At 40.4% G+C, this 25,610-nt stretch overlaps 1 protein-coding gene across 3 annotated transcripts in view; it reads right to left on the minus strand.

The window, feature by feature from the left end:
* Positions 1 to 266: 266 nt before the first annotated feature.
* SHTN1 (shootin 1) overlaps positions 267 to 25,610 on the minus strand; it is a 101,770-nt gene continuing 76,426 nt past the window's right edge. The window contains exons 13-18 of one of the 3 annotated variants that reach the window (XM_039546303.1): positions 23,137 to 23,246; positions 16,511 to 16,564; positions 11,950 to 12,076; positions 11,008 to 11,191; positions 2,320 to 2,583; positions 267 to 1,177 (exon numbers count right to left, since the gene is read on the minus strand). In XM_039546303.1, coding sequence (XP_039402237.1) covers positions 2,361 to 2,583; positions 11,008 to 11,191; positions 11,950 to 12,076; positions 16,511 to 16,564; positions 23,137 to 23,246 — 698 coding nt within the window. In that variant the 3' untranslated portion in view covers positions 267 to 1,177; positions 2,320 to 2,360. Of the gene's footprint in view, positions 2,584 to 11,007; positions 11,192 to 11,949; positions 12,077 to 16,510; positions 16,565 to 23,136; positions 23,247 to 25,610 lie in introns of all 3 variants that reach the window. The other 2 variants (XM_039546302.1, XM_039546304.1) reach the window with 2 other exon arrangements.

Genomic DNA, 25,610 nt, shown 5'->3' on the forward strand with positions numbered 1-25,610 from the left:
TACATCAGGAATTTCACCCTGATTCTAGTAATCGATGGCCAGTTACATCAGTGTAAACCCCAAGTGTAGACAAAAAGAGCTGCACTTCACACAGGTAGAAGAGGTTACCCCATTTTCAAGTAAGGAATAACAACAAAGATTTCATAGTGTCTGGGAAACTGTCAGTAAGATTTTTAATAAGCAACACTGAAAAGAAATAATTTATATCAGTGTAACAGAAATAGTTTACATAAAAGAAGTTTTTGTTTTTTTTTAAATCTGTTTTAGGACAGCTTGCAGTTAACATATACAGCAGTAGTAATAAATTGAGGAAAAATACACTTATAAAATTTTACATTTTAAATTCAGTGTAAGCAAACAGATACCTAAGTGTAAAATTATCTACTAAAAAAACCGCAGAAATGTAGATATACAAGAAAATGACAAGTTTCCCCAAAGTTAGGAAATACATTTAGTAGACTAATTAGATCAACCCCAAGATTTGCTTAGCAGACATGCCAAAAAAAAAAAAGGCACAATTACCAAATTCATGACTATCATTTTCTTTCTAAAAGAGAAGCACCAGACAGCTCCATGCAAAGCCAAGCTAACAAACTGAACACATTCATCCTTTTCAATAGTTAAAATACTATCACTGTTTCTTATGGGCATTAAAAAAAAATCAAATAGTGCATTCAAGTATATTACCACTCAACATCAGTAACACCAATCTTTAGTTTAAATTAAAAAATAAATCCCTGATTACATTTGTTTGTTCAATGTAGTAGACAAGTAGTGAAATATTGTGCTAATTTTTAAAAAGTCTAAGGAGTGGGGATTGGTAGTGAAGAGTAAGTTATATACCTGTGGCTCTATCTTCATTGGAAAGAAAGGCTGTGATAAAATGTGGTACTTGTGTTATCACATGATAACACAACTCATGCCACCACAGTAGAAGGCTTACGAAGATCACGTTGTAAGTTTGTGTATAAGTCATGATATTGGACCTGCTCTTGAAGTCAATGGGAACTCTGAGTGCAGATCAATTGCAAGACTGACAGAGAGCCCCAATCCTGTTTACATTTACTCAAAGGAATCCAGTAACAATTATTATTTATTACAGTAGCCCCTAGAGGCTCCAACCAACTTCAGATCTCCACTGTGCTGGGTGCTGTCCGTGCCCTGAAGAGCTTACAATCTAAACAGACAAGATGGACAAAAGTTGGGAGAACAAGACAGGGAACTGAGGCACAGAAAAATTAAGTGATTTGCTCAACAACATATAGTAAACTGTGTCAGGGCTGGGAACAGAATCCAGACTTCCTGAGTCCCAACCCAGTGCATTAACCACAGGCCCATCCTTCATCTTCAACTCAAAAGGATTTACATCTACTTCAGCAGGAGTTGATTCAGGACCATGAGTTGGCTCATTAAAGCCAGACTACAGTGGACTCCTATGCACATGTGTAATGATGTGCAGGAATGGACCGTCACACTGTGATCCAGTGAAGGGCGAGTGGAAATGTCCACATAGGCACAGCTTTTCAGGATTGGGCCTTGTTCATTATTTTCCTGTCACACTCTAGACTGAGGACCTCACTCCACTGAAATCAATAGGAGTCTTTCCGTTGATTTCAATGGAAGTAGGATCAGATCTTAACAGAGTTTCAATTCCCAAAGGCTAAGGAAGCAGCAGTTTATTATTCTAAATTTGGAAACAGTTAGCAAAACTCCTGGTGCCAAAGTGGCAAACTGCACTGCCTGTTTCCCCTGCTCGTGTCAACCATTTACTGGAGAGACTGTTTCACGTTTGTGCTTTAAAATGATTTAAAATAGCCTGTGTGGAGATGTTAGTGAGAAGGAGATCAGTAGAAGCCCTGTATTAAATAGGTATCAAAACATTTTTAAGGCAGTGTCTCTAAAACTGATTTGTATTGATATTACCCAGTCTAAATGAGGAAAGGTACTTTTGTGTGATTACCTACTTAGGGCCTGATCCAGAGCCCACTGAAATCAGAGAGGGGCTTTTCCACTCACTTCAGTGGTCTTTGGATCAGTACCTTATCGGCCTTTACAAAGTGTCCAGTTGTTAACACTTTAAAAAAAAATTGGGATTTTTTTGATAAAATTAAAAAACAATATTGTGAGTAACCAATTATCTAGGAAAATACACATACGAAACCAAAACAAAAAGGGATTTTGAGTTGTACATAGTTATGTAACCAACTAATGCATATAACAAAACTGCATACAATAGGCCATTTCAGTAAGCTACTACTGAATATAGTTCTGAGTGCAGAATATAGCCCTTGCCAATTCACTTAAGCAATTTACACTTACTGAGAAGGACTTCCAAAAGTCTCGGCCTTTTAGCATAACAATTAGCAGTTGGAGCTGTCTGGCTCTCTTGCTTTATCAACACTAGTTTCTTTATATAATTGTTTATTTTTTTCTTCTTTCGCCTTGTGTTGATTTATGATTTTTTCAGGCATCTGGTCTTTGGGTTGTGCTTCACTGGTGGAAACAGGATCTAAAACTACAATGGATTCCATTTGATTTTCACTGCTAACAGCTTTTCTTGCAAATCCCACGTAACTAGGTGACCTGGGAAGAAAAGTAGAATAAATAAATACACAGATAAAAGGTTTCTTTATCACATTTTTGGAACAAAAGTAAGCAGAAATTTATTTAAATTATTAACAGCATGGATGACCAAGACAGTTACATTGTACAGACAATGACACACAAGTATAATAATCAGTTGATATACTAAAAACACTATGAATTTAAGAAGTAAACTAGGAAAAATTAAGTTATACAGCAGCAAACAAGGGCTTTCAGATTATGAAGGAGAAAGTCATTTTTAGTGACATTCTTTTTTCTGTGATCTCTCTACAGAGGCTGGACAGCTCATAGCTGGACCCCAGGTTTTAGGTTCTACATGTCAGCCAGGGAGGTGGCAGTAAATAAAACTCGGGATTTTCACACCATAATCCTGTGGCAAAGTAGGGAAAACCTGGCTTCTTGTCTCACATCTGCGTTCTGCACCCTTGAAGAGAATGAACACAGCTTCTGATGTCCTAAACTCTGCCACATGCTAGAGAGACCTAGATGGTCAGATTTTCAAATTGTGCTCACCACTCTGCATCATTCTCAATGTAGAGCACTTTTGAAAATCCAGCCATGAGATTCACTAACATGCAGAGGGTAATAGGCCCAGATTCTACACTTTTTGACATAGGCTTATACTCTGATAATTTGCTGTGGGGAGATTCTCACAGGAAGAAGAAGATTTGTGGGTGCCTGCCTAGGGAGACCACCACAAAGCAAACTGTAAGGGCTTGCCTACTTTAGGGAGTCTTGTACTAGTGAAGTTACATGCGTGCAGACCCCTAGTGTAGATAAACAGCACCAGTGTTGAATTGGGCTAGCACGGGTATGACTTAGCCTAAACGAGATTATGGAAGGGGTCTACTTGGGGCAGCTACATCCTTGTGATTAGGTAAGCATGGGCAGATGATCCACATCAGTGCAAAAATCCCAAACGTAGATAAGCCCTAGATTCACCACGAAATTGGTGACTCTGCTCTCATGGAGGGACCAACTACACATAACTGCTGGGTTCAGCTGCACATGCTTGCCTGGAGCCATTTTTTGCCTTTCTCCAACACAATCAACAATGCATCTCCAAGCTGCCAGTAAGTGAACTTGAGTATTGAATGGAAAAACTAGAATCTACTGAAGGAAAAGAAGTGAATGTGATGGTTCCATCTCTTATGAGCTGCCCTCTCATGTGACTGTTCTATCTGAGACAGAAAGACAACAGGGAGAGGGGACACCTGGTTCAGCAACTGAAACTCAAGTGATGAGATTTCATGGGCTCCTACCTGATGGACAGGGAAGTAGTAAATTCTGCAACCTGAACTGATGCAAGTAAAGTCACAGAAATGGCAAGTTGCACTGAAGGTTTGTATTCCACACCCTAAGAGTGAAATTTCTCATCTGTTTTATGCAAGAGACGAATGTTTTGCATCTACATTTCAAACGGCACATCGTCGTTTGTATTTAGTGAAATTCCATGTTCAAGCGACTTTCACAAGCATCATGTCTAACATAAGAGCTTCAGTACAAGTTAATTAATTCTGAAATTGGCACTAATAGATACAGTTGCAGACTCACTTGAATACAGTCAAAACACACAAAATTAACAAAGAAACTAACGCTTGTTTTATGCAAATGATGCCTCACTCAAGCTTATTTTCTGCTGAAAATACAAGGTGGGATATTTTGAACATTATAGTGAATGAAACTTTTCAGAGCAGTGTAACTACAAGAGGGTTATTTTAGAAAGTGCTACCTCTGAAAAGCTGATTGCTCAACACTATAAAAATGGTCAAAGCCATAAATGCCACGTTCATTTTTATTTCACTTCGGAGGTAACTATCTTTCAAATCTCAACAGCTGGACTATTTAATACAATCTGGTGAATCAAAGTATAATTCTTCACTGGGCTCACAGCAGGGAGTCTGCATTAGTGCGTGGCAGCCATCCAACAACTGATGCACAGCCAAACACTCTGAAGTCTGTTTCACTTACAATAAAAATGGATAAAACTGCAATCATATTTACCACCTTCAAGGACAGAAAAATGAAAGATTTAAATCTGTCGATATAAAATAGTTTAATGGAGAAATCCAGTGATTAAGTCCAGTGTTATATTTTCTAGTGTAAAAGAAGAATGACTATTCACAGTTCATTTTACTAGTATTTCTTTCATCAAATCCTTTACACAGCTACACCAGTTTGTCAAGACTGCTGCTAGGAAGTGTTATTGTTTAAATTATAAATCCCATTTATATATCTCACTCTTAACAGTTCAAATAGAACTGAAATTGGACATGATAAAGTTTCAGCCCAAGAGTAAATATAAAGTCATTTTAAAAAGGCAAAGAAAATTCCATGCTTTGTCAAAAAAAAATAAAAATAAAAAACCACCAACTTTTATTGCCACAAACAAAGCTTGGGAGAGCAATTAGTGTATAATATGGTTAACTGCCTTTTTAAACAAAAATATTACTACAAATCCAACCGACTGAGATATTTACGTCCAGCTCTATACAAAGCTTCTTTCCATTCAGAATTTTATTTTGGATGTCAAACTCAAATTATTAGTTGTGCAAATGTGTGTTGAAGACGGAAATATTCTCTGAGTTCATATTTACATAATAATAGTGCTTAAATCCACACATATTACATTTTTCAAAACGACTAAATGTTTCTAATCTATTATACGAAACCTAAATACATTTTTACATGATAAACAGTAATATAACTGACAGTCTAATATGTCAGCTCCCCTGCAGTTTCGAGCAGGAGTACTTGTAATTTTAACATAAAAATACCCACATTAACACCGTGACACAAGCCAACAAAAGCAGTAAAACAAAGAGTTATGACTGACAGTCCATCTGAGAACTAGTGCCACTGTGGCTTTTGCAATGATTCTGACCTTGGGGGCAGCTGCAGAATGACAGGACAAACTGAGGACCAGTTCTGTCAGCTCTGATGTGGATTTTCCTTTGTGTCACTGGTTTGCACTGTAACTTTAAGATTATTTAAATCTGGTTTTCTGTTAGTTATATCATTTTGTTATAGACATTAAAAGCCAAAGACTTCTAAATACATGTCTGGACAGAGTCTTGATCATTTGCAAAAGTACAAGCCCCAAAGGACAACATTAGGAGAATGAAAAAACACTGTTGAAACATCCATGTTTTGATCCCACATTTTGATGACATTAACACGATTCTACACTAACCATGATTTCAGGATTTCCCTATTAATTTACCACATCGAAGCAAAATCCCCTGAAAAAAAGTGTGTTATCCTCGTGCAAAACTAAATACGGTTTGAAGCTTTCTGATAGCTGTGGACTAGATTACCATCATATTGTGGGACACTGCAGCTTACACTACCTAGAAACCAAAACTGCGACTCAGGTTCGATTTTGAGTGTTGTGGTAGCCGGGTCGGGCCTGAGAGACAAGCAGGGTGAGGCAATATGTTTTATCGACCAATTTCTGTTAGTGAAAGAGAGAAGATTTCCAGCTACGCAGAGCTTGTCTCTGAGACTTGGTTTGTCACGTCTGCTAAGAAAAACTTCCCTACAACCTCTCCCAGAAACTAAGGTGAAATTCACTCCTCTACTACAAAACTTGAGTTAATGGGCTTTATGCACAGAACTGAACAGGGGGTCAGCATGTGTGACATTTATCTCCCTCAATCCACAGGCAGGTCACAAGGCTGCAATGCAACTTTTCAGAGGTTACTACTCCAACCTATGTGCCCTTTACAACTCCCTAAGACAGGGATTTGGGCCAAATCACAGATCAGTAACCTGTCTCCGGACCCAGCGACCCCCTTCTGCACCAGGCTTTTTAGGGAAGCACAGGCCCACTGTAGCCATCTACAGAGGTGTGGCAGACATCAGCTGGCAAGTAAATTCACCCAGTGTGAGCATAGCAAGTGCCGCAGAAATGCATATGAAAACATTTTAGAATCTGTAGCAGAGAAGTGAATAAAATGCAAAGGACTAAAGGCAAATACCCGTTTTATTAGTACATAGAGTTCATAAAACCTTCTTTACACTCTAGGTCTTTTCAAATGTGAGTTTCAGGAATGTAGAAATTGCCACAGTAGATTAGAACAGTGGTCCAGCCATTCCTTTTTCCTATCTCTGACAGTTGCCAATACCAGGAGAAAGAAATCTTCTAATAGACAATCATAGAATACTTTGCCCATGTTGGAAGTTCTTTCCTAAACCTAGGCAGGTAGTAGTTAGCTACAAGGAATTTAACGCTCAACAGAACTGAATTTTTAGAAATACTCCATAATCAGCAGGCTCGATTTTCAAACCACCTAAAAACCATTGTCACTTTTATGCCTGTCGTAGCATGTACTTGAATAATCGGTGAAAGTCACTGAAATGGAATTGTTTTGAATATTGTTTCAGTGTCAGCTCTCTAATTTAGGGTATTTTTTTATACATTATATATACACACACACACATATACACACACAAACACCACACACACACACACACACACACACACGGAATCTATGTCAGCTACTTTAAAAACTATTTGTTAAAAATAAGAAGATTCTCAACTTCCAGAACATCCCATTGTCCTCCTCATTTTGTTGTTCAAGCTTAATTGTCCATGTTCAACCTGCACACGGAAAACCTTTGTAGCTGTGTCTCGCTGAGGCCGAGCTGTTTCCTGCAGTGTCAGTAGACAATTCAGTGGTACTAAGATTACAGCTGAGAGAAGGAGAACAAATCCTTTAATTGTATAAAATCATCAGATTAAGCCTTCCCCTCTGTGTGGTTCATTCTGTTAACTGAGTCATCTACTGCCTGGAAACAAATGTTTACTAAGTGCAAAAAAAAAAAAAAAAAAAGGAAGCGCGAGGCACACCTTTCCTTTCTGTGTGTACACACCACGGGAGCCATGGGAACTCCCTTGGCTTCCAACCGAACACAACATTAACTAGTCTCTCTTGAGGAATTGCCATTAAATTAGACTCCTGCTGGGATAAATGTTTGGGAGGACAGTTGTATGGGGAGTCGTCTTAAAGTTGAGCTAAGGCCCTCAATTTCTGTTTGTGACCCATTCCTTCCTTCCCCCCTCCCCCCCAACCCGATTCCAAACCAGCTTATTAACAGCTTCTAGCCTTCACTTTGTTAACCAGTTGTATTGAAATCACTGGACTGATAGTCAAAAACAAAGCATTGTCCTCTGAACTAATTTTTCCAAATTCTGAAATATGATCAGTCAGTCAGTCTGTTTGCAGGGATGTTTTAGAACTGACTTGCACCTACTCACGTGAGGCCCAGTTCTAGAATCCTGGCTCAGACTGTGGAGCGCTTACATATATAGGAGTACTCCAGTTACTTTATTTTAAGTCACTATCTTGTAAGCACTTCTACCCAAGTAACTTTATTCACGTGTTTAGTTCCATTTAAGCCAATGAGTGAAATTTTGGCCGCACTGAAGTCAACGGCAAAACTCTCATTGAGTTCAGTGAGGCGTGAGTGTACTAGTGTCAGTAAATTATTCATGTGTTTGGATTGCAAGGTTGGGCCTTCACTGATTACATGATCTCCTTCTGCAATGGGACTACTCACAGGAGTAAAAGCTACTCAACATGAGTAAAGGTTACAGTATTGGGCCTTTAATATTAGCTAACGTTCTTTGAGTACCACTCGGGCAATGAAGCAAAAAGCAATACATCATGCAGGACTGTTTACATGATTTTTCGATAGGGATGCTATAGATCTTTACATTTAAAGTTAGAGCAAACCAGAGAAAAACAGATTACATGGGAAGAGAGTTCCTGTAATTAGGGAACCTGTACTCTTGCATGGCAGGGTGCACTGTAGGTGGTCTGACAAAACACTGAAAACAATAATAAAGGTCAAACCTTTGTCTGTGTTTAAAGAAATGTAAATGGTAATGAGATGGATAAAGCCACTTATCTTGGGTGGGAAAGACAGTGACAGTTGATAATTTGCTTGTACCTCTTGCTTAGGTGTCTGGTCAAAGCAGAGTGTTGTTTGTTTCTTACCAGCCTGGTTAACCAGGAAGTAAATCTAGGATGCTGCTTAATTACAGCGTCAAATTGTCAACTGTGTTCAGCAAAATGATTTTGCCCTGACTTGAGTCCTCCTTCCAAAGCAACATACATTAGGGCCTAGGGCAGGGATTGGCAACCTTTGGAACATGGCCCATGAGGGAAATTCGCTGGCGGGCAGGGACAGTTTGTTGACATGTAGCGTCTGCAGGTTCAGCCAATCACAGCTCCCACTGGCCGCGGTTCACAGTTCCAGGCCAATGGGGGCTGTGGGAAGTGGCACCCAGCACATCCCTCGGCCCATGCCGCTTCCTGCAGCTCCCATTGGCCTGGAATGGCGAACTGCGGCCAGTGGGAGCTGCGATCAGCTGAACCTATGGACACTGCAGGTAAACAAATCATCCCGGCCTGCCAGGGGATTTCCCTGACGGGCCGTCTGCCAAAGGTTGCTGATCCCTGGCCTATGGGCTGCTCCAACGAATCCTGGCTGTGAACAACCCCAATGGACCAAAATGCAGTTAGGTATCAATATGATGCAAGGCATCCTGACCAGGTCCTCTTTTCCCTCTCAGCCCAGCAGCATGAAGGGGGAACAGCACAAGAGTCCCTACACCATCTGTATTCCATTGGAGGATCCTCCTTGACAATACCTTTGGGATGGTTCCTCCCTAGTTAGGCCAGTTTGCACCAATGGAACAGCATACCTCACTAGAGAACCTGGCCCACAGCATCTGTATTGGTGCATTAACAGATAGATTAAAATTAAATGTGTCTTTTAGGTTCCCACAGAATAGGCAAACTGCAAAATAAATTAAGCTTCACATATGCTTTTATAGCACATAACAACTGTGACTGTCAACACAAGATCCTTTTCACTGTCAATTCACCACGCATTCTGCAAGACCTTGGGCCTGCAATTATTTCATTTCCTTTCTTGCAAATGTAATTTCCACTTAGTTTGGTGGAATAAAAGGTAGACAAAAGGTGGTAAGAGTCACAGAATTTTCTGATTAAGATTATCTGTTCAAAATGGTAAAAAATCTATAGACTAACAATGCAGTGTTTCTCAGAAACTAACTCACCTCTACTGAATTGATTCTGTATCAGGGTATTGGTTAAAAAAAAAATACAGCTACATTGTTGAGGTCAAATTAACTCTTAAACAAATTGAAATCATAAAGATAAAGAGTAAGTATAGATCATAGTTCTGTTAAGGACTCATATTGAATATATTTCAGTGGAGGAAGACACCTGATTGGAGAGGGAAATTTGCTTTTAAAATTCAATCAGGATTAAATAAAACTATAAGGCACAAAAAAGATATAAGGCCTTTCATTAAATAAAAAACAAAACAAAAACCAAAGAGAGACAGAGAGAGAGATAAAAGCACCAACAAGAGAATAAAGCAAATACCAGTTCACAAAAAATATATCTGAATTGAATTTCCAGTTCATTTGTCCCGATTCTCCCCTTTGAACTAAGCAATGGAGACCTACGAGAATAGGTGTTCTTTTTCTACTGATGGAACAGGAAAGCAGAGGTTTAATTAACCATGATTATAATATTCTGCTGATCTGATTTGTCTCACCTATTTCCTTTTTCTTTAAGTGACAGACTACCTGACAGACTACCTGACAAACATCCTGGCAAGAGAACTAAAGCAAATCTGCAGACTAATTTCAAAAAGGGGTTTGCATTGTTATAAAACAAACTGATCCTCAACCGGATCCGTCTGAAATGTATATTTCTGAAGCAGGATTAACTCTTTGATGCTTAAATGGCACTTTGAAGCTTCAATCTGTTGTACCAAAAGAATCCTCTGTCTGTTGTGCCAAAATAGTATCTCATTCTACATTTTCTTTCAGCATCTAAATCCTGTGACTTCCGGATAGTTCAACATTTCCATTTCCTGCTGGTAAATGTTATTTTGAGATTGTGAAAATGTGCATTCCTTTTGGTCCAGTGGGGGCAAAACCCAAAACAAACACTTTTCAATTGGTCAGGTTTATTTGATACTAATGTTGGATTTACAAACTGGCTGTTTGTTTTTTAAAACCAAGAATACACTGCCCACATGAATCCCCTCTTCTTTTCTAAGAATGGAGAAAATACCTCAAGTGAAACATTTTGCTATTCCTCAAAAAGTCCCACTATCTTTTTGTAGCAAGAGATCCTGACTATCTCTGGGCAGTACATTCACTGACTCTAGGGTGAGAAGAGCCTTGTTATAATGGAGAGTTCAATCTCCAAGTGGGACTGAGAGATAACTTGCATGGGCAGTTACATATTGCACATTTTCCTGATTAACCAAGTGATGTAAATGGCATAAATATACACCAGTGAAATAGGTTTGGCATAAACATATGACTGGATGTCCATATATAGCATTACTTACTGAATTGTAACCTTAGAACTTGCGCTTCCCTTCATTTGAAGAGACCCTTCACCTGACTCAGGTGTTTTGGAGCTGAATTCTGCCTCCAGAGTTTTCTTGTTCAATGCTGTTTGTGCTGTACTGGATTCTGAACCTAACACTGGCATGGATTTGGATTCTGATGTGGCCAAGACTCCAGCCGGACCTAAAACCCAAACAGAGTTTAGCATTTTTGTTACCCCTGCTTGTCATGGGTATTGAATCACAGATCAGCTCAATGTAATTCCAGTCAGTTCGGTAGGTCAAATCAGTTCCTGAAAGGGAAGCTTCTAGTTCATGGAAAGTGTTGAAATGCATTCCATTTAGAATCAGCCTCTTTCTCTTTACAGTGTCAAAATGCCAGGGCTCAATGCAGCCAAGCCTAGGCTTTAGAAGAGTCCCATAGGAACTACAGAACCTCAGCTGCTGTCTGAAATCACTCAGCTGAGAAGCATGGACTGGTGAGTATATTGAAGGTGTTAATGTTTCTCTTTTCTGCTATAAATGGATATTTGAACAAAGCTTTAAAACCATTAAAAGCTGCCACAAATACTTGTTCTTTGGCGGGAGTGAATTCAAGATGGCGGCCGTAAGCTATCATTCCCCTATTTTACATTAGTTTATGAAACAGGAAGCACAGAGTGGCAAAGTCAGTCCAAGGACTTCAGTGCTGCTGCATGAGCTCGGGAGCAGAAGGTTTACATGAGTGGGTGGAGAGCACTGAGAGACACTTATACTAGAGAAAATCGTGATGGCAGAGTGCAGCTATTAAGGGAAAGTGGATCAGTTGGAAAGGAATTAGAGCTCTCCCAAATAACATTGGGTGAACCTGGAAAGGTCTTAAAGACAGAGTAATTTGCCATTTAAATAGCTTTAACACAAGTTCTATAAAATTCAACAGTAGGACTATGAAGGACAACTTACTACTGCTGTCTTGCTCGGCTGTCACCTTCCTGCGCCGTAAAATTCTTTCTAACTCAGTTTCATTGCTGTCTGTGTCTGTTTCAAGAGATTTTAAGCTTCTTGAACTGGTGGATTTGTTGAGTGTGTCCTGTAATAAGAAATATTCACAGAAGGTCATCAGAACACAGGCCCTTCCAAAACAGTAGATAAGGTCAAACAAGTGAAACGGGTATTGGAGATGGTAAGTGTTATCATTTTAGATTAAGTAACAGTTCTGCTTGGTCAGCACTATGAACCAGGAACTCCTGATTCTAATACTATCACAGAGTCCCTCTGGGACACTGGGCAGGGCACTTAACCTTTCTATCTCAATTTACCTATCAGTAAAATGGGGAGAACCATGATTACAGAGTGCTTGTGAGGCTTACTGGCCCATAATCAGCTCAGGAGGAGGCCCCTGGCAGTGGAGAATTCCATCTGTGGGGAAGCCTGCAAGGGACCTGGGCTGGCCAAAAAGGGGGTAGTGCTGGCAAGGGAGAGATTATGTCTAGGTAATTTAGCACATCCCCTGAACAGACTCCACGAAGCCCTGACCTCAAACTAACGATGCCCTTTCCTGGTGAATCCCACTCTGTAGCAAGGAGTCAAGCTAGCTCTGAGTGGGTAAATCTGGTGGAGTATTTCTAAAGCGCTATGGAAGTGCTAAGTATCATTACTGGAACAAACCCAACTATTTACAGAAATATTAAAATACTCCCCTGTTAAAGCTGTGAGGATCTTAACAAGATTTTACAAGAGGAATATCTTGTTAGTAACAAACCTTCTCTATTAGCTGAAAGCCAGAGAACCACATTTAATTGACTACTACAGTATGCAACCTTTTCTAAATGAAGTTCACTCCCAGGTGACACACAGTGTCTTACAAATCAGCATGCTAAACTGCCCTACTAACCAACATTACAGCAGGTTCATTTAATTTACAAAAAGAAATACCCGCTATGCCCACGTTGATCTCACAAATCCTTCAGTGCCCACTAAAACCTCAAGTATTTCCATAGGCCTGGCTGTGTCTTTTGGTGGCACTATCAGATCTCTGGTTACTGCTTCCTTTTAGCATGCACAGAATACAGACCAACATCACCGCTGCCTTATACTGAGACTAACACTTTTGTAGTCTCTGGCTTAGGCCAAAAGGCAGGGTCTTATTTTACAGCCCTCCTAAGAAAGAGTCTTCCTAAGCTGAAACCCCTAAAAATGCTGGCACTGGAATTTTAACTGGCACAAAGCATGCTCAGTATGCTCCTCCAGTCTGGCTGGAGTTACACTGCCACCTTGTCAAATACCAAATTGACTGTAAAATTGCCCTAAATGTTTATAAATGGAGCTCAAAATTTGGGACGTGTATTTACTGCTGTCTCTCTCTGAGCCTCACCATTGTTTGTGACCCTTGTAAGGCCTGTTTGCTGACAGTTGCAAAAAACACATTTAGAGACCTACACAGCATGTTTTCAGCAGTATATCCCAGCTCAGATTAGGCTAGGTCCAGAATGCTGTGCCAAATCTTTTTTTAAAAAACCAAACAACCATCCCAACAACCTCCTTACCGACAGAATCTTTCATATGGTACATGGGCCTGATTCTCAGAAGTGGAGGACATGCTGAAGGGGAGTTGTGAGAAATCATCTAATACACTAGGTTTACCCAGGAGGATGTAAAGCTTATTTGCATGAAAGCAGCAATATTCGTTTATTCACTGTTGAACTGTGTTACTAAGTGAGAATTAGTTGTCAAAAATTATTATTAAAACACAGCAATCCAGCTCATTCCCCGCAATATTACACACATGTGACAAGAAATACGGTTACATGTATTCTTTCCAGGTGTTTATAACTACACTCCTCTCACTGTAGTATCTCAATGCCTCCTACCAAGTTAAAAAGAAATTCTCCAATGACAATGGCCTTAATTTTTTCCCTACTTCCTTCTGATGGAGTCTGGGGTACTCTCTCCCTCCCCCATTTCCTTCTTCTCTTCTCCTCCAAATTCCTTTTCTCTTTTTCCTCCTGCTTGTCTTTACCGCCTTTTGTTCCTCCTCTTGCTTCTCCCTTCTTTGCTAATTCTAGTTGCGTCTGTGAGAAAGCCAGGCCAAAAGAGTGAGTGTAGAAAGACCTTGAGACCTGTGGTCATACAGACATCCTCCTGTATGAATGCAAAGTCTTGGACCTGTGGTCAGACAAGCCTGGTCTCGCACTGTCATGAGATTCTCACTGAAGTTGATAACTTCACAGCGTCTCACAATTACTCCCAAAAGGCATCATGTATCCTTTTAAAGAGACATGGGCAGACAATTAGTCTTGTGGGAGTCCACAAGGGAATATTCTGAAAGTGGAGTTACCTGGCTCTGATCTCTGGGACAACCAATATCATCTGTTTCTAGGCCCTGCATTGTGCAACTCATTGCTAACCAGTTGAGCTTATGGACCTTGAGTTGGTTGCTCGCTATTTTAATAATAATAATAGGAGATATACCTATCTCCTAGAACTGGAAGGGACCTTGAAAGGTCATTGAGTCCAGCCCCCTGCCTTCACTAGCAGGACCAAGTACTGATTTTTGCCCCAGATCCCTAAGTGGCCCCCCTCAAAGATTGAACTCACAACCCTGGGTTTAGCAGGCCAATGCTCAAACCACTGAGCTATCCCTCCCCCTATTTTGAGACAGCACACAACTGGTATCTTCAGCTCAGTCCAATTCACTCTCTTCTATGGATCCATTGTTCCCGTGGCACTATTTTCTGATATGGTATTGCCTTCCTACAGTGTTCCACGACAGGCATGAGCAATTGTTACTTATTGTCATGGCTACCAGGAAAAGTTTGGACTCCAGGAGTGGTGTATTTCTTCAGAGAGTAATCGGTGAAGAGATACAAGATACAGTGTTGTACATGTACACTCAAGAACGGGGGTATTAGATTGCAAAAGCAAACAGCAGCTTGTAAGTCACAGAGGCAGCACTACTTCCAGGACTCCATCAAAACAGCTTGCCCGTCAATAAATTAAAATATTTTACTTTGTAGCTATTCTGAAATTAACTGAGCTGGGGCATTATTAATGAGTAATAGTCCCCATCACTGTACTAACGTTACAGACCTAAAAGTAAACCAAAGAACTGAGTTGCTTTCCTTGAACTCTGCAATTTACAGAATGAGTATAAATGTGTTTATAACAATTATATGGAGGTCTGCATGGAATGCACAATTAGCACAGTAACAACAAACATGTAAGTATTTATTTCTTCAGTATGCACCCCCATGTTTGTCATCTGACTGTGCGTAATGATTAGTCTCAAGAATAGACTCAAATTTAGTTTATATAACACCTCTCATACTCTAAATATCCTGAAGAGTTACAAAAAGCACTGAGCTAGATACTGATAGCACAGCGGGTCTTCTCTTGCTCAGATTGAAATCAATGGCAAAGGACACATTGAGTTCAGTCGTGAAGAAGCAGCCCTTGACAGCAAATGAACCAGCCATTACGTACACTGCAATAGCTCACTCGCAGCCTTGGACAACAGAAGTTAGCTCCTAACGGAATACTAGCCAGGACATCAGGGTGATCCTCCAGTCTCTTCACAAAAGTGCCATTGGATCTTTAACTTGCAGCTAAAGAATAATTTCTGCCAAAGATGGACAGAACTACCTCCAGTTTAATGTTACCCCAAGATTGCCACCCTTGCTGCAAATTTCCCTTTCTCAGCACATCACACTGGGGGGCTTGAACTCAAAATCTCCTGGACGAGAAGAGAGAGTAACCAGGTAAGCCAAAGATGGTGGCATAAAATAGTGTTCCCTGTTTTAAAATACCATAGTAATGGCCTCTAACACTGCAGTAGCAATACTGTCAGCTGTAGTATTTCGGACCACTGCTGTACAATACTATAGTATATATTAATAAAGGTTATGTAAATCCTAGCATAGATTGTTAGGAACTGCAACATTGCCTATTAAGCACGTGTGCAATAATATTAACATATTCTGGATAAAACCCTGGGCTCACTGAAATCTATTGCAAAACTCCCATTGGCTTCAATGAGGATAGGACTTCACTCTATGCATGTGCTGAAGTTACACCTCAACTTTTAACTCTCAGGACTAGAGAAGCCAAGTAGGAGAAGCTATGTTGATTTGACTCTTATTCAATACAATTCAAGCACCTATTCAGGAGAAGCAGCTACTTAAGATGTATAATGTACAGTGTAAGTACATTACAAAACAGAAATAAACTGAACACATTTTGTTAAAGATGAGCAAAATATCAAATATAACTGCTTTATTTAGTGACAATCAAATACATATTTGTAACTATATATATATATAATTGTATATATTTATATAAATAAATACAGATAGAAAGATAAGAGAGTTCTAGGTTTTTAGATATCTACATCTATTCAGATATCAAGAAAGAGAGAGTTAGAGAAATCTCTCTTTGACTCTATTTATATCTATCCATCCGGCCTCAAAATGTCCTCTCATCTCACGTGAAAAGAGAGCAACAGAATGTAAACAACATGTGTTCTTACCAGTATTCCCTTGAGTTCCTTCACTGCACTATCAGAGGCTTTTGGTTCTTCCGGCTGTAATTAAACAAAACACACACACATAATCAAATCTGATTCTGCAAATACTGACTGTGCAAGATGTGTGTGATTGTTTTGTATTGTATTTTAGGACAAACACCACATGAATCTGCAATGGGTTTGCTGGCAAGGCCTATGTAAATTTATTAACTCACCACACCTCAAAGTGGGACATTTAAAATTGCTAGTATTTCCAAAAATATTCCAATACTTGGAAAGATATTAACTAGGAATTAAGGAGAAAATTAAATAACTTGAATTCTAGCGAGTATACTTTAGTAAATTTGAATATTAACGTTTCAGCATAAAAACATATTAAATAAAAATGAATGCAACAGAACCAGGGAGTTCACATAAAGTCCCGTTTTTACTACTGCTCTCCTTGATTCCCTACTTCTCCCACCTCTCCCACACCACTAGAGGCAGGACAGATGTTGAAGGGAACTGGGGAGGGGCAGCCTTCTTTCCCATCTCAGAATCCTCCCCCCAGTGGGGGTGGGGAGAAGGGAACATGGGAATTTAGAGACAGCTACTGTGAATGGCAACCGTGCAGCAATACAAGAAGGTGCAGGGGAGTCTTCTTCCCCCGTCCTCTACCCCATACTGTTCATATTAAGACAGACTATTGCTTATGTCAAACCAGTGCCACATCATTGTAGAACCCTTCCCTCTACAGCCGTTTCCGATGTCCCCACCCTTTCCCCAGGCTGTCTCATGCTGCCCTGGTGACAACTTTGGGTGCCATTATGGGAGTGGATGGTGCTCAGCACCCTGCAGGACTGGGCCCAGTGCACTCATTGGGAGATGCAGGTTCCCTGCTTTTCTTAGGATCAGGCCTGCTGGGAAGCAGCAGTAAAATGGCAGCTTTCATTCAGACACAGCAGAACAAAATCAGCAGGTTAGGGTCTATTAATAGCATCTACCCCTTGAAATATTTCTGAGTGTTAGGGTTTGGTTCTTTTAAAAAAAAATTTTTTTTAACAATAAATATTCATAAGGTTCTCTAGGATACTAATTTCTGCTCTTTTCCTTTCAAGGTGCATAAATCTGACTACCTTAATTAGTTTAATCCCCTTCGCCAAACGACACATTTTAATGAATGTGAATCCCTTTGTGTCGTTATATTAGTGAGAGCAAGGGACGGGTGACCGTGAAAAAGAGTTAGTCACAGTTAACAACTACTGCCCCTGCCTACCCATCCTGCAGGGAGCAAACTGGAACAACAGATCCGACTGCTATCCAGCTGCACTCTACCACTGGTATCTTGCTTGCACTAATTGCTTGAGGTATTAAGGTTCATCTACAGTATTTCAGCCCAAGTGCCTTTAGTTCCCTTGAAGCCAACAGAGGTTAGAGGGCCGTCAGCCAGTGCTGAATGAAGGCAATGCAGGGCCCCAGGCACACCTCTACATACAGCTCTGGAGAGGGCTCACTATACTGTAACTCAGATCACCCCTGACACCACCTCGGTTGTTACTGTGACTCTGGCAGACCAGGTGCCAGCTCATGCCAAGGCCCCTAGGTCTCAGTGAACACTGACAATTGCAGAGCTGGAAACCAGTCTGGCTCACCTGTGTATTAGCATTGTTAAAACAGATGTTAACTTTATAAGGACGTGTTTAGACTTTATGCAATGCTCATAGGATACCGCATGTATTGATCTCAATTATAACATATGTACCCCATGGTGTAAAGTTATATCGAGTGTTCGCATTATACATCTCCGTAACTGGGTAACTAACCAAACAGGAAAGGAGCATTAATTAATGTCAAGTGCTGGTCCCCCACATAAGAAGCCCCACTGAAACCAAATGAGCCATTGTGAAATAAAGACTTTGCTGATTGCCCCACACACACCCATGAAGAGGAGACAGGTGCAAATACTTGTCCCATGAGCAGGGCCAGCTCCAGGGTTTTTGCCACCCCAAGCGGCAGAAAAAAAAAAAAGCCGCGATCGGCAGCAGCTCCACCACGCCGCTTTCTTCTTCGGCAGCAATTTGGTGGCAGGTCCTTCCCTCCGAGAGGGACCGAGGGACTAGCCGCCGAATTGCCGCCGAAGAGCCCGACATGCCGTCCCTTCCCCTTGGCCGCCTCAAGTACCTGCTTGCTGAGCCGGTGCCTGGAGCCGGCTCTACCCATGAGTTTGAACTCTGGGGGCAGGACATAAAAATCCCTGACCAGAAGGAACTATATTCCTATGCTGCTTGGAATTTGGAGATGGAAAGGGAGCCCCAAGCTGCTAAGCTTGGGTTAGCTCTAAAGGACATAGGAAGCTCGCACAGCGCAGCAGCTTCTATGATGTTCTGGAACCTAAACTGTAACTCATTATGTTTACCTGCTTTAACCTTCTAAATAACTCTCATTTCTTTTTCTTTGTTAACAAACCTTTAGTTAGTTTATTATAGGATTGGCTACAAGCGTTGTCTTTGGTGTGAGGTCTAAAATGCAATCGACCTGGGGTAAGTGACTGGTCCTCTGAGACTAGGAATAACCTAAATATTGTGATTTTTGGTGTAAGGGACCATCTATCACAAAGGCACATTTGCTTGCGTGGCAAGATAGACCAGAGTACCCAAGGGGACTTTCTGGGACTGCATTGTTAGACTGCTATAGTGCTTGAAGAATTAACACTTGTTACTTGGTTGGTGAAATCTATATATAGGACTCACTACCAATTTGGGATTTATGCCTTGCTTCTTGACAGTCTGCCCTGAGGTTGATTCCAGACAGCTTGACAGTCATAATATGTATCCAAAAGATAGCTAGTAAGGTATCATATGTAAACTGGGGACGTGTTGGTCAGGAATACATTGCATGAGGTATGTATGGCTTATGTGCAAAGAGTTATGTACGTGTGCCGGGAATATGTTCTTAAAATGTGTTTTAGAGGCAGTGCATAAATCATGCCAGCCCTAGACAAAGGACTGTGGATTTACCTGTCTCACTGGCTTGATTACAGGCAGAAGATGACGAAAGTATATTTACGTATAAGGTAAACAAAGCAATCAAGCTAACAAGCAGCAGAGGAAACAGCTTATAAACACTCTGGGGCACAGAGTCTATACGCCCAGCAAGTCTTCCTAGCTCCAGAGGCAGCAAAATATAAAGAGGAGCAAAAAGACATTTTAGTTATCCATCCCATAAGGGACAAAGGGGACATCCCCTTCTGATTCTATGAATGTTGGATCCTCTGACCTGGAGGGCTGGAGATGCTGGTAACCTGATGTGACTAAAAAAAACTGCTTAGGCAAAGATTGTAACTTGCTAAGATTAAGATTTAGCCACTAGAAAGTGTGTTTTGTTTGTTGTAGGGATATTAAAGAAGGTTTATATTGAGCATGGTTTATATGAAAAATGAACATGGTTTATATGAAAAATGATTTATTGTTAGAAATAATTTATTGTTAATTAATACTTTATAACTTAAGATTTATGTTAGAAGTAAATTTGTGATTCCCAGCATTTAGCCTCTAACCTGCAAGCCACCAGCTGTGTCTGTGTAAAGCCTGCTCAAAGAGATACTTGGTATAAAACTTGTTAAGCTCAAAGAAATACTTTGTATAAAACTTGTTAAACATTAATTATCTCTGTAAGCCAAAACAGTAGCTGTTATAGTGTATAGATAGAGACCCCCACACTCTGTAAGTTTTCATCTCACTTTATCTTTGCTTGTTAAAAGACAGGGAGTCTCACATAAATTGGTAACACCCCAAAAAGTAAAGAGACAGTAAAATAGATGTGATTAAGATAGAAAATGTATGTGACTGAATGGTTAGGGAGTCACCAGCCTGAAGAATTCAGTGTCGGCTGAAGAAGGTGTCAAGTGGGATCAACCAGATGACTCCCAGAGGGCAAACTGGAATCCACCCACCACACCTCAAAGGAAGGAAAAACAAAACACCTATTAACATGGAGCCAGCCATCTGCTGATTGATTTAGCAACAGCAAAATGAAGCAACTCTCATGAACTGACATAGGAATAAATTCCTATAAAACTGGACTCTAAAGACTGAGGACTTTGAGTCTATGGTTCTGCTGCCAGCCTCCAGGAGCATCAGATGCATCTGACACAGACTCGGCTCCATCCTCATGACCAAGATACCTGGCCAGTAACTTGGCATGAGCAACATCTAGGCTGGTAACTATAACATCTATACAGAACCTGAATGAATGATTGTGTGAATGAATATGTGTGTGTGTGTATAAGGAATAAGTAGTAATAGAAACAAGTAGAAAAACATTGTTTTTTGTTTTGTTATGGTATTTACAATAAATGTGGCATCTTTGCCTTATCCCTCTTAATAAGATCCTGCTGGTTTTTATTATATTGGTATAACATTGTAACCATACCTGTCTCTTCTTCCTCTTGCTAAGTATCACTTAAATCTCTGTTCTCTGTTAATAAACGTATTCTTTGTTTTACTATAAACCATCTGAGTAGTGTTATATTGAAGTAAAGAGCGAGTCCTCAGGTAGCCTAACAGGCTAGTGTGTGCACTGTGTCTTTGGAGGCAGCAAACTTGACAGTGAGCATCCAGTGAGAGGGACTGGACACTGTAAAGACACATCTCTGGGGACCTGCAGAACTGGAGTTCACCGATTGTTACCTGCAAGGCAAGGATTAGCCAAGCAGCGTATTAGCCAAGGTTGTTTGTGAGGCCGCCAGAGTGGTGTGGCACGGAACTGACACACAGTCTAAGCTCAAGCAAAGTGCTCCCTTGTTGAGGCAGAGTGGTAACATAGTGGCTTATAGTTCTGGGTGCCCTGAGGAAAGTGTCACAGGGTCCCTCAAACCCCACAAAGGGGCAGCAGGGCTGCAGCCAAGCAGGGAGCTTGATTTGCATTGGCGATGGGTGTGGGCTCAGACAGCTTCTGTGCCTTCAGACATCACTGTATTGGTTACACCTAGGTCATGCTTCCATTTTTTTCTTTACAACATGAAGACTAGAAATATAATTTCTTTTAAGGAAAGCTGGAATTCTGATGTCACCAGAAGACTCTCCGAGCTAAGCCTGTAGGTAAGATCCTGAAGGATCTGGGCCTTTATCTTAATGAACACTCTGAGGTCTGATCATCCTGCAAACACTTACGGTCACGAAGACCTTCTCACATTAGTAGTCCCACTGCGTTCCAAGTTACTCGTTTGTGTAAGCGCAGAATTGTCAACCCAATTATTCAAAAATCATGAGTAAGGTCTTTAAAAAAACCATCAAGAGATCTTTTTAAAATGTTTGGCTTAAAAATTCAGAGGCATCTTGTATGCATTGTATTTGTTATCTAGTTTCTGAGCTTCTCTGTTTCACTTGGGATTATATTTTCAAGCTCACTTCCGCAACCATAAGGATTAGAAATGTACTTTCTAAGAAACACCAAAACAAAACATCAGTCTGGCACGTAATCCCATGACTCCAGGAACTGTAGCTTTATGAAAAAACACCAAGAATCACAAGAGCTGGAAAGACTCTCAGCATTTCTAGGATCAAACTCTTTCACAGTAGTGAAAAAGCTTGACTTTTTGGCACAGGGCTAACTTTTCATTTATTTTCTTAAGATAATTGCTACTTTAATCAAGAGAAGATTTACTTAGCTTAAATATAAACACTTGAAAACCACTATCCCATTATCTTACTTTTGCATGCAGGCTATTTCAAGCTTTTATGCAGACATAAAAAAACACTTTGCTGCAGACAGGTTCACACTTTACTGCTGTGTCTTGCATAAGGGGAAAGAAAAAATACTGATGAGATAGGGCATAGAGGGAGGCACAGCACGTGTATAACAACATTTGAAGACTATCGGGGCGGGGGGGAGGGGAGATCATAAACTTGAGGTCTGTTAGACTGGCTTCCTAAGGACTTGAGCCATTGCTTGAGTCATTTAAAATTGCACTAGACAAAACTCTGGAGAACAAACTGTCAGAGAGAATCTTACACTAGCAGAGAGATGAATGAAATGACAAAGTAGCTTATTCCATCTCTAATTTCTGTGATTCAATAACAGCTCTTCCCGATTGACCTTTTAAAATTACATCTTGTTTTGGAATCACTGCCTTATTTTTTTTTTTTTTTTACCTTCTCTCAATTATTTTCTCCTCCTTCAATCTTTTAGGCTGAATGGTGTATAGCCCAGCAGTTAAACCCACTACTTTACCTTATTCTGGCCAAACAACAAGCAAAGTAAAAGGGAAAAAACAAATTGCACTCTGATAAATGTATTATGGTACATTTCATTTGTTTTCAGCATACATTACAGTACCAGGCAGGGGCAGCTCCAGGCCCCAGCACGCCAAGCGCGTGCTTGGGGCGGCAAGCCACGGGGGGTGCTCTGCCGGTCGCTGCGAGGGCGGCAGGCAGGCTGCCTCTGCAGTTTGCCTGCGGAGGGTCCGCTGGTCCCGCGGCTTTGGAGGACATCCCGCAGGCTCCGCAGGCAAGCCGCGGAAGGCAGCTTGCCTGTCGTGCCTGGGGCGGCAAAATTCCTAGAGCCACCCCTGGTACCAGGCTAATATTGTTCTATCTTCCTCCAGTGTAAAACTAAACACACAAAGAAACCAATGTTTAATTATTCCAAACCTTTGTCTTAGGTCTGCTTGACTGATTAACTGGCCTTAGGTGAACTCCCTTTTTAATTCTATCCATCATTTCTTCCACTGCTTGTCTCTTCAGGTCTTTTACTTCTTCCCCTGTTCATAAGGTATAGATAGTGTCAAGTTAAAGATACTAGATATTAGGAAGAAACATAAAGAAAACACATTTTAAAGAGATACATTATAAAAATAAGTAACATTCATCACATGCGGCAAGTTATAAATAGTTAGTAATTTAGTCACGAAAATCAATGATCAAGCAACAATTAACGTGCAATGCAGATAGTTGTATAACTGAAAAAATTCCTCACGTCAGTGAGAGCAGGTGGAATATATACACACTATATATAATCCAAACTTTCATCCTCTCTCAGTTTGGCTGTATAATGTACATGAAAACTAAATTTAAACATAATCCTTTTTTTTTTAAACTCAAATCTTGGTTGTTCATGGGGTTTTCCCACAGGACCTCCTCTGTCCCAGCCCTTAGCTCCCCCTACCCCAGAGACGCACACCTTACATCACTTTAAGGTATGTCCAGATGGAGATAACATGATCTACATGCTAGCAGAAGTCAGAAGAATCTACTTTGTATCTTTTTACAGAGTTGTAGCACCTGGATTTAGGGTGACTCAGGACCCTCACAATCATATGCAGGATCCTATGGACAGTTCCTCAGTTGCTGTAAATTGTTACAGCCCCATTGCCTTCAACTGAACTATGACAATTTACACAAGTTGATGATCTGGCCCTCAACCTTTCCATCCTGTTATAGTCAGATAATTATTATTTATTTTTTGTATTATCATAGCACCTAGGAGCTCCAGTCATGGACCAGGACCCATTGTTCTAGGTGCAGTACCAACAGAAGAAAAAGATAGTGCAGTATATAAATTCAGACCTGGAACCAGGGGTCTGATCCTGAGCAGTTGGAGATGCAGGTCTTCAGACCTCAAGAAATTAGCAACCCTGGTTAAATCAGGAGGTCAGGTTCTGATCTCACTTAAACCACTGTAAATGGAAACAATCCCATTGGCTTCATTAGAGGTGGTCAAGATGGTCAAGTCAATGATGCCCACAGATGAGGCAGTATCAAGGCCCCGATTCAGCAAGATACGTAAGCACACGTTTAACTTTAAGCAATGGGGCTACTCAGTGTGCTAAAAGTTATGGGCGTGCTTACGTATCTTGTGAATCCGTGCCCAAAAGTCTTAAAAGAAAAAAAAAACCAGAACTAAACAATGTGGCATTGATATAAAAATGAAAAACCTAAATACCACCAAAGGATCTGGCTTCCAAGAGACCCAACAGCAGACCTGGCACAGACCTGTGAAATGTTCAAGTAAAACCGAAAGTCCTATCTGATGAAGGTGAGCTTTTCATGCTAGAAGACATGACTAAAACCATGTAATTGCACCATACAAAAATGGCCAACCTAATTAAGAGAGACAGATGGAGAAATATGGTCAACACTATTAAAATCTGCTGTAGTGCCTAATAACAGGAATTTTAAGTAGACCCTCTCTCTTGCTAACACTGAAGATCTACAGAAGGGCAGTTCCTGTACTGTATATCAATTTAATGCCAGGCTTTAATTTCCCAAACAGTCTGTTTTAAATGTAAAAGCTTAATTGGCTGTGAGGAATAGGAACCACTCATTGTAAGTCCTTAACAAGGGTCAAAAGAAGCCTGAAGTTAGATACAATAACCAGAGCAAGAGAGACCTTTTTTTATTCTATTTTATGACCACTCAACCATTAAGGGAAGAAGCAATTTATGTGTGATTGAAGAAAGATCAGAACTGTTCAAAAGTTTACTAATAAATAATGGAAGAATGGGGTGTACTATTCACAGTATTTCCTGTAATCACAGCTGGTAACAGTCAATGAAAAGGTACAATCAAAACATCTAAAATGCTTGAAGTTAAAAAAAAAACATGATAAATGAAGACAACATAGGTCTAGCATTATTGAACAGTTACTGGAAAATAAGATTAGCTCTTTATAAGATATACAGCTACAAGGTCATTTCTCTACTAGTAACTGGACCGAGATCACCAATTTCATTTTTCATGGGCTGGTAAACAGCTAACATCCACAGACTTCCTGTGTGACCTTGGCCAAATCACTTAAAGGGTCGGTTCCTCAGTTACCCCATCTGTAAAACGGGAACAATAATACTTCCTTTCTCCCACTCTGCGTTGTCTATTTAGGCCACACAGTTACACACAATGAGAAAACAGTAACAATCCCGCAAATAATTACCTACGTGCTTTCTTTATGTGCACAAGGATTAATGGGACTACTTACCTGCATAAAATTAAGTTTGGGTATAACTGTTTACAGGACTGGGGTCTTATAATGTATGTTCTTCAGGGCAGACACAATCTCTTACTATGTGTATGCACAGCACCTAGCACATTTGGCCCTCCATGTGCTATCATCATATTACTACGAACAG

Source organism: Mauremys reevesii, linkage group 7, assembly GCF_016161935.1.
Source record: "Mauremys reevesii isolate NIE-2019 linkage group 7, ASM1616193v1, whole genome shotgun sequence".
In the NCBI taxonomy this organism is placed as follows: domain Eukaryota; kingdom Metazoa; phylum Chordata; order Testudines; family Geoemydidae; genus Mauremys; species Mauremys reevesii.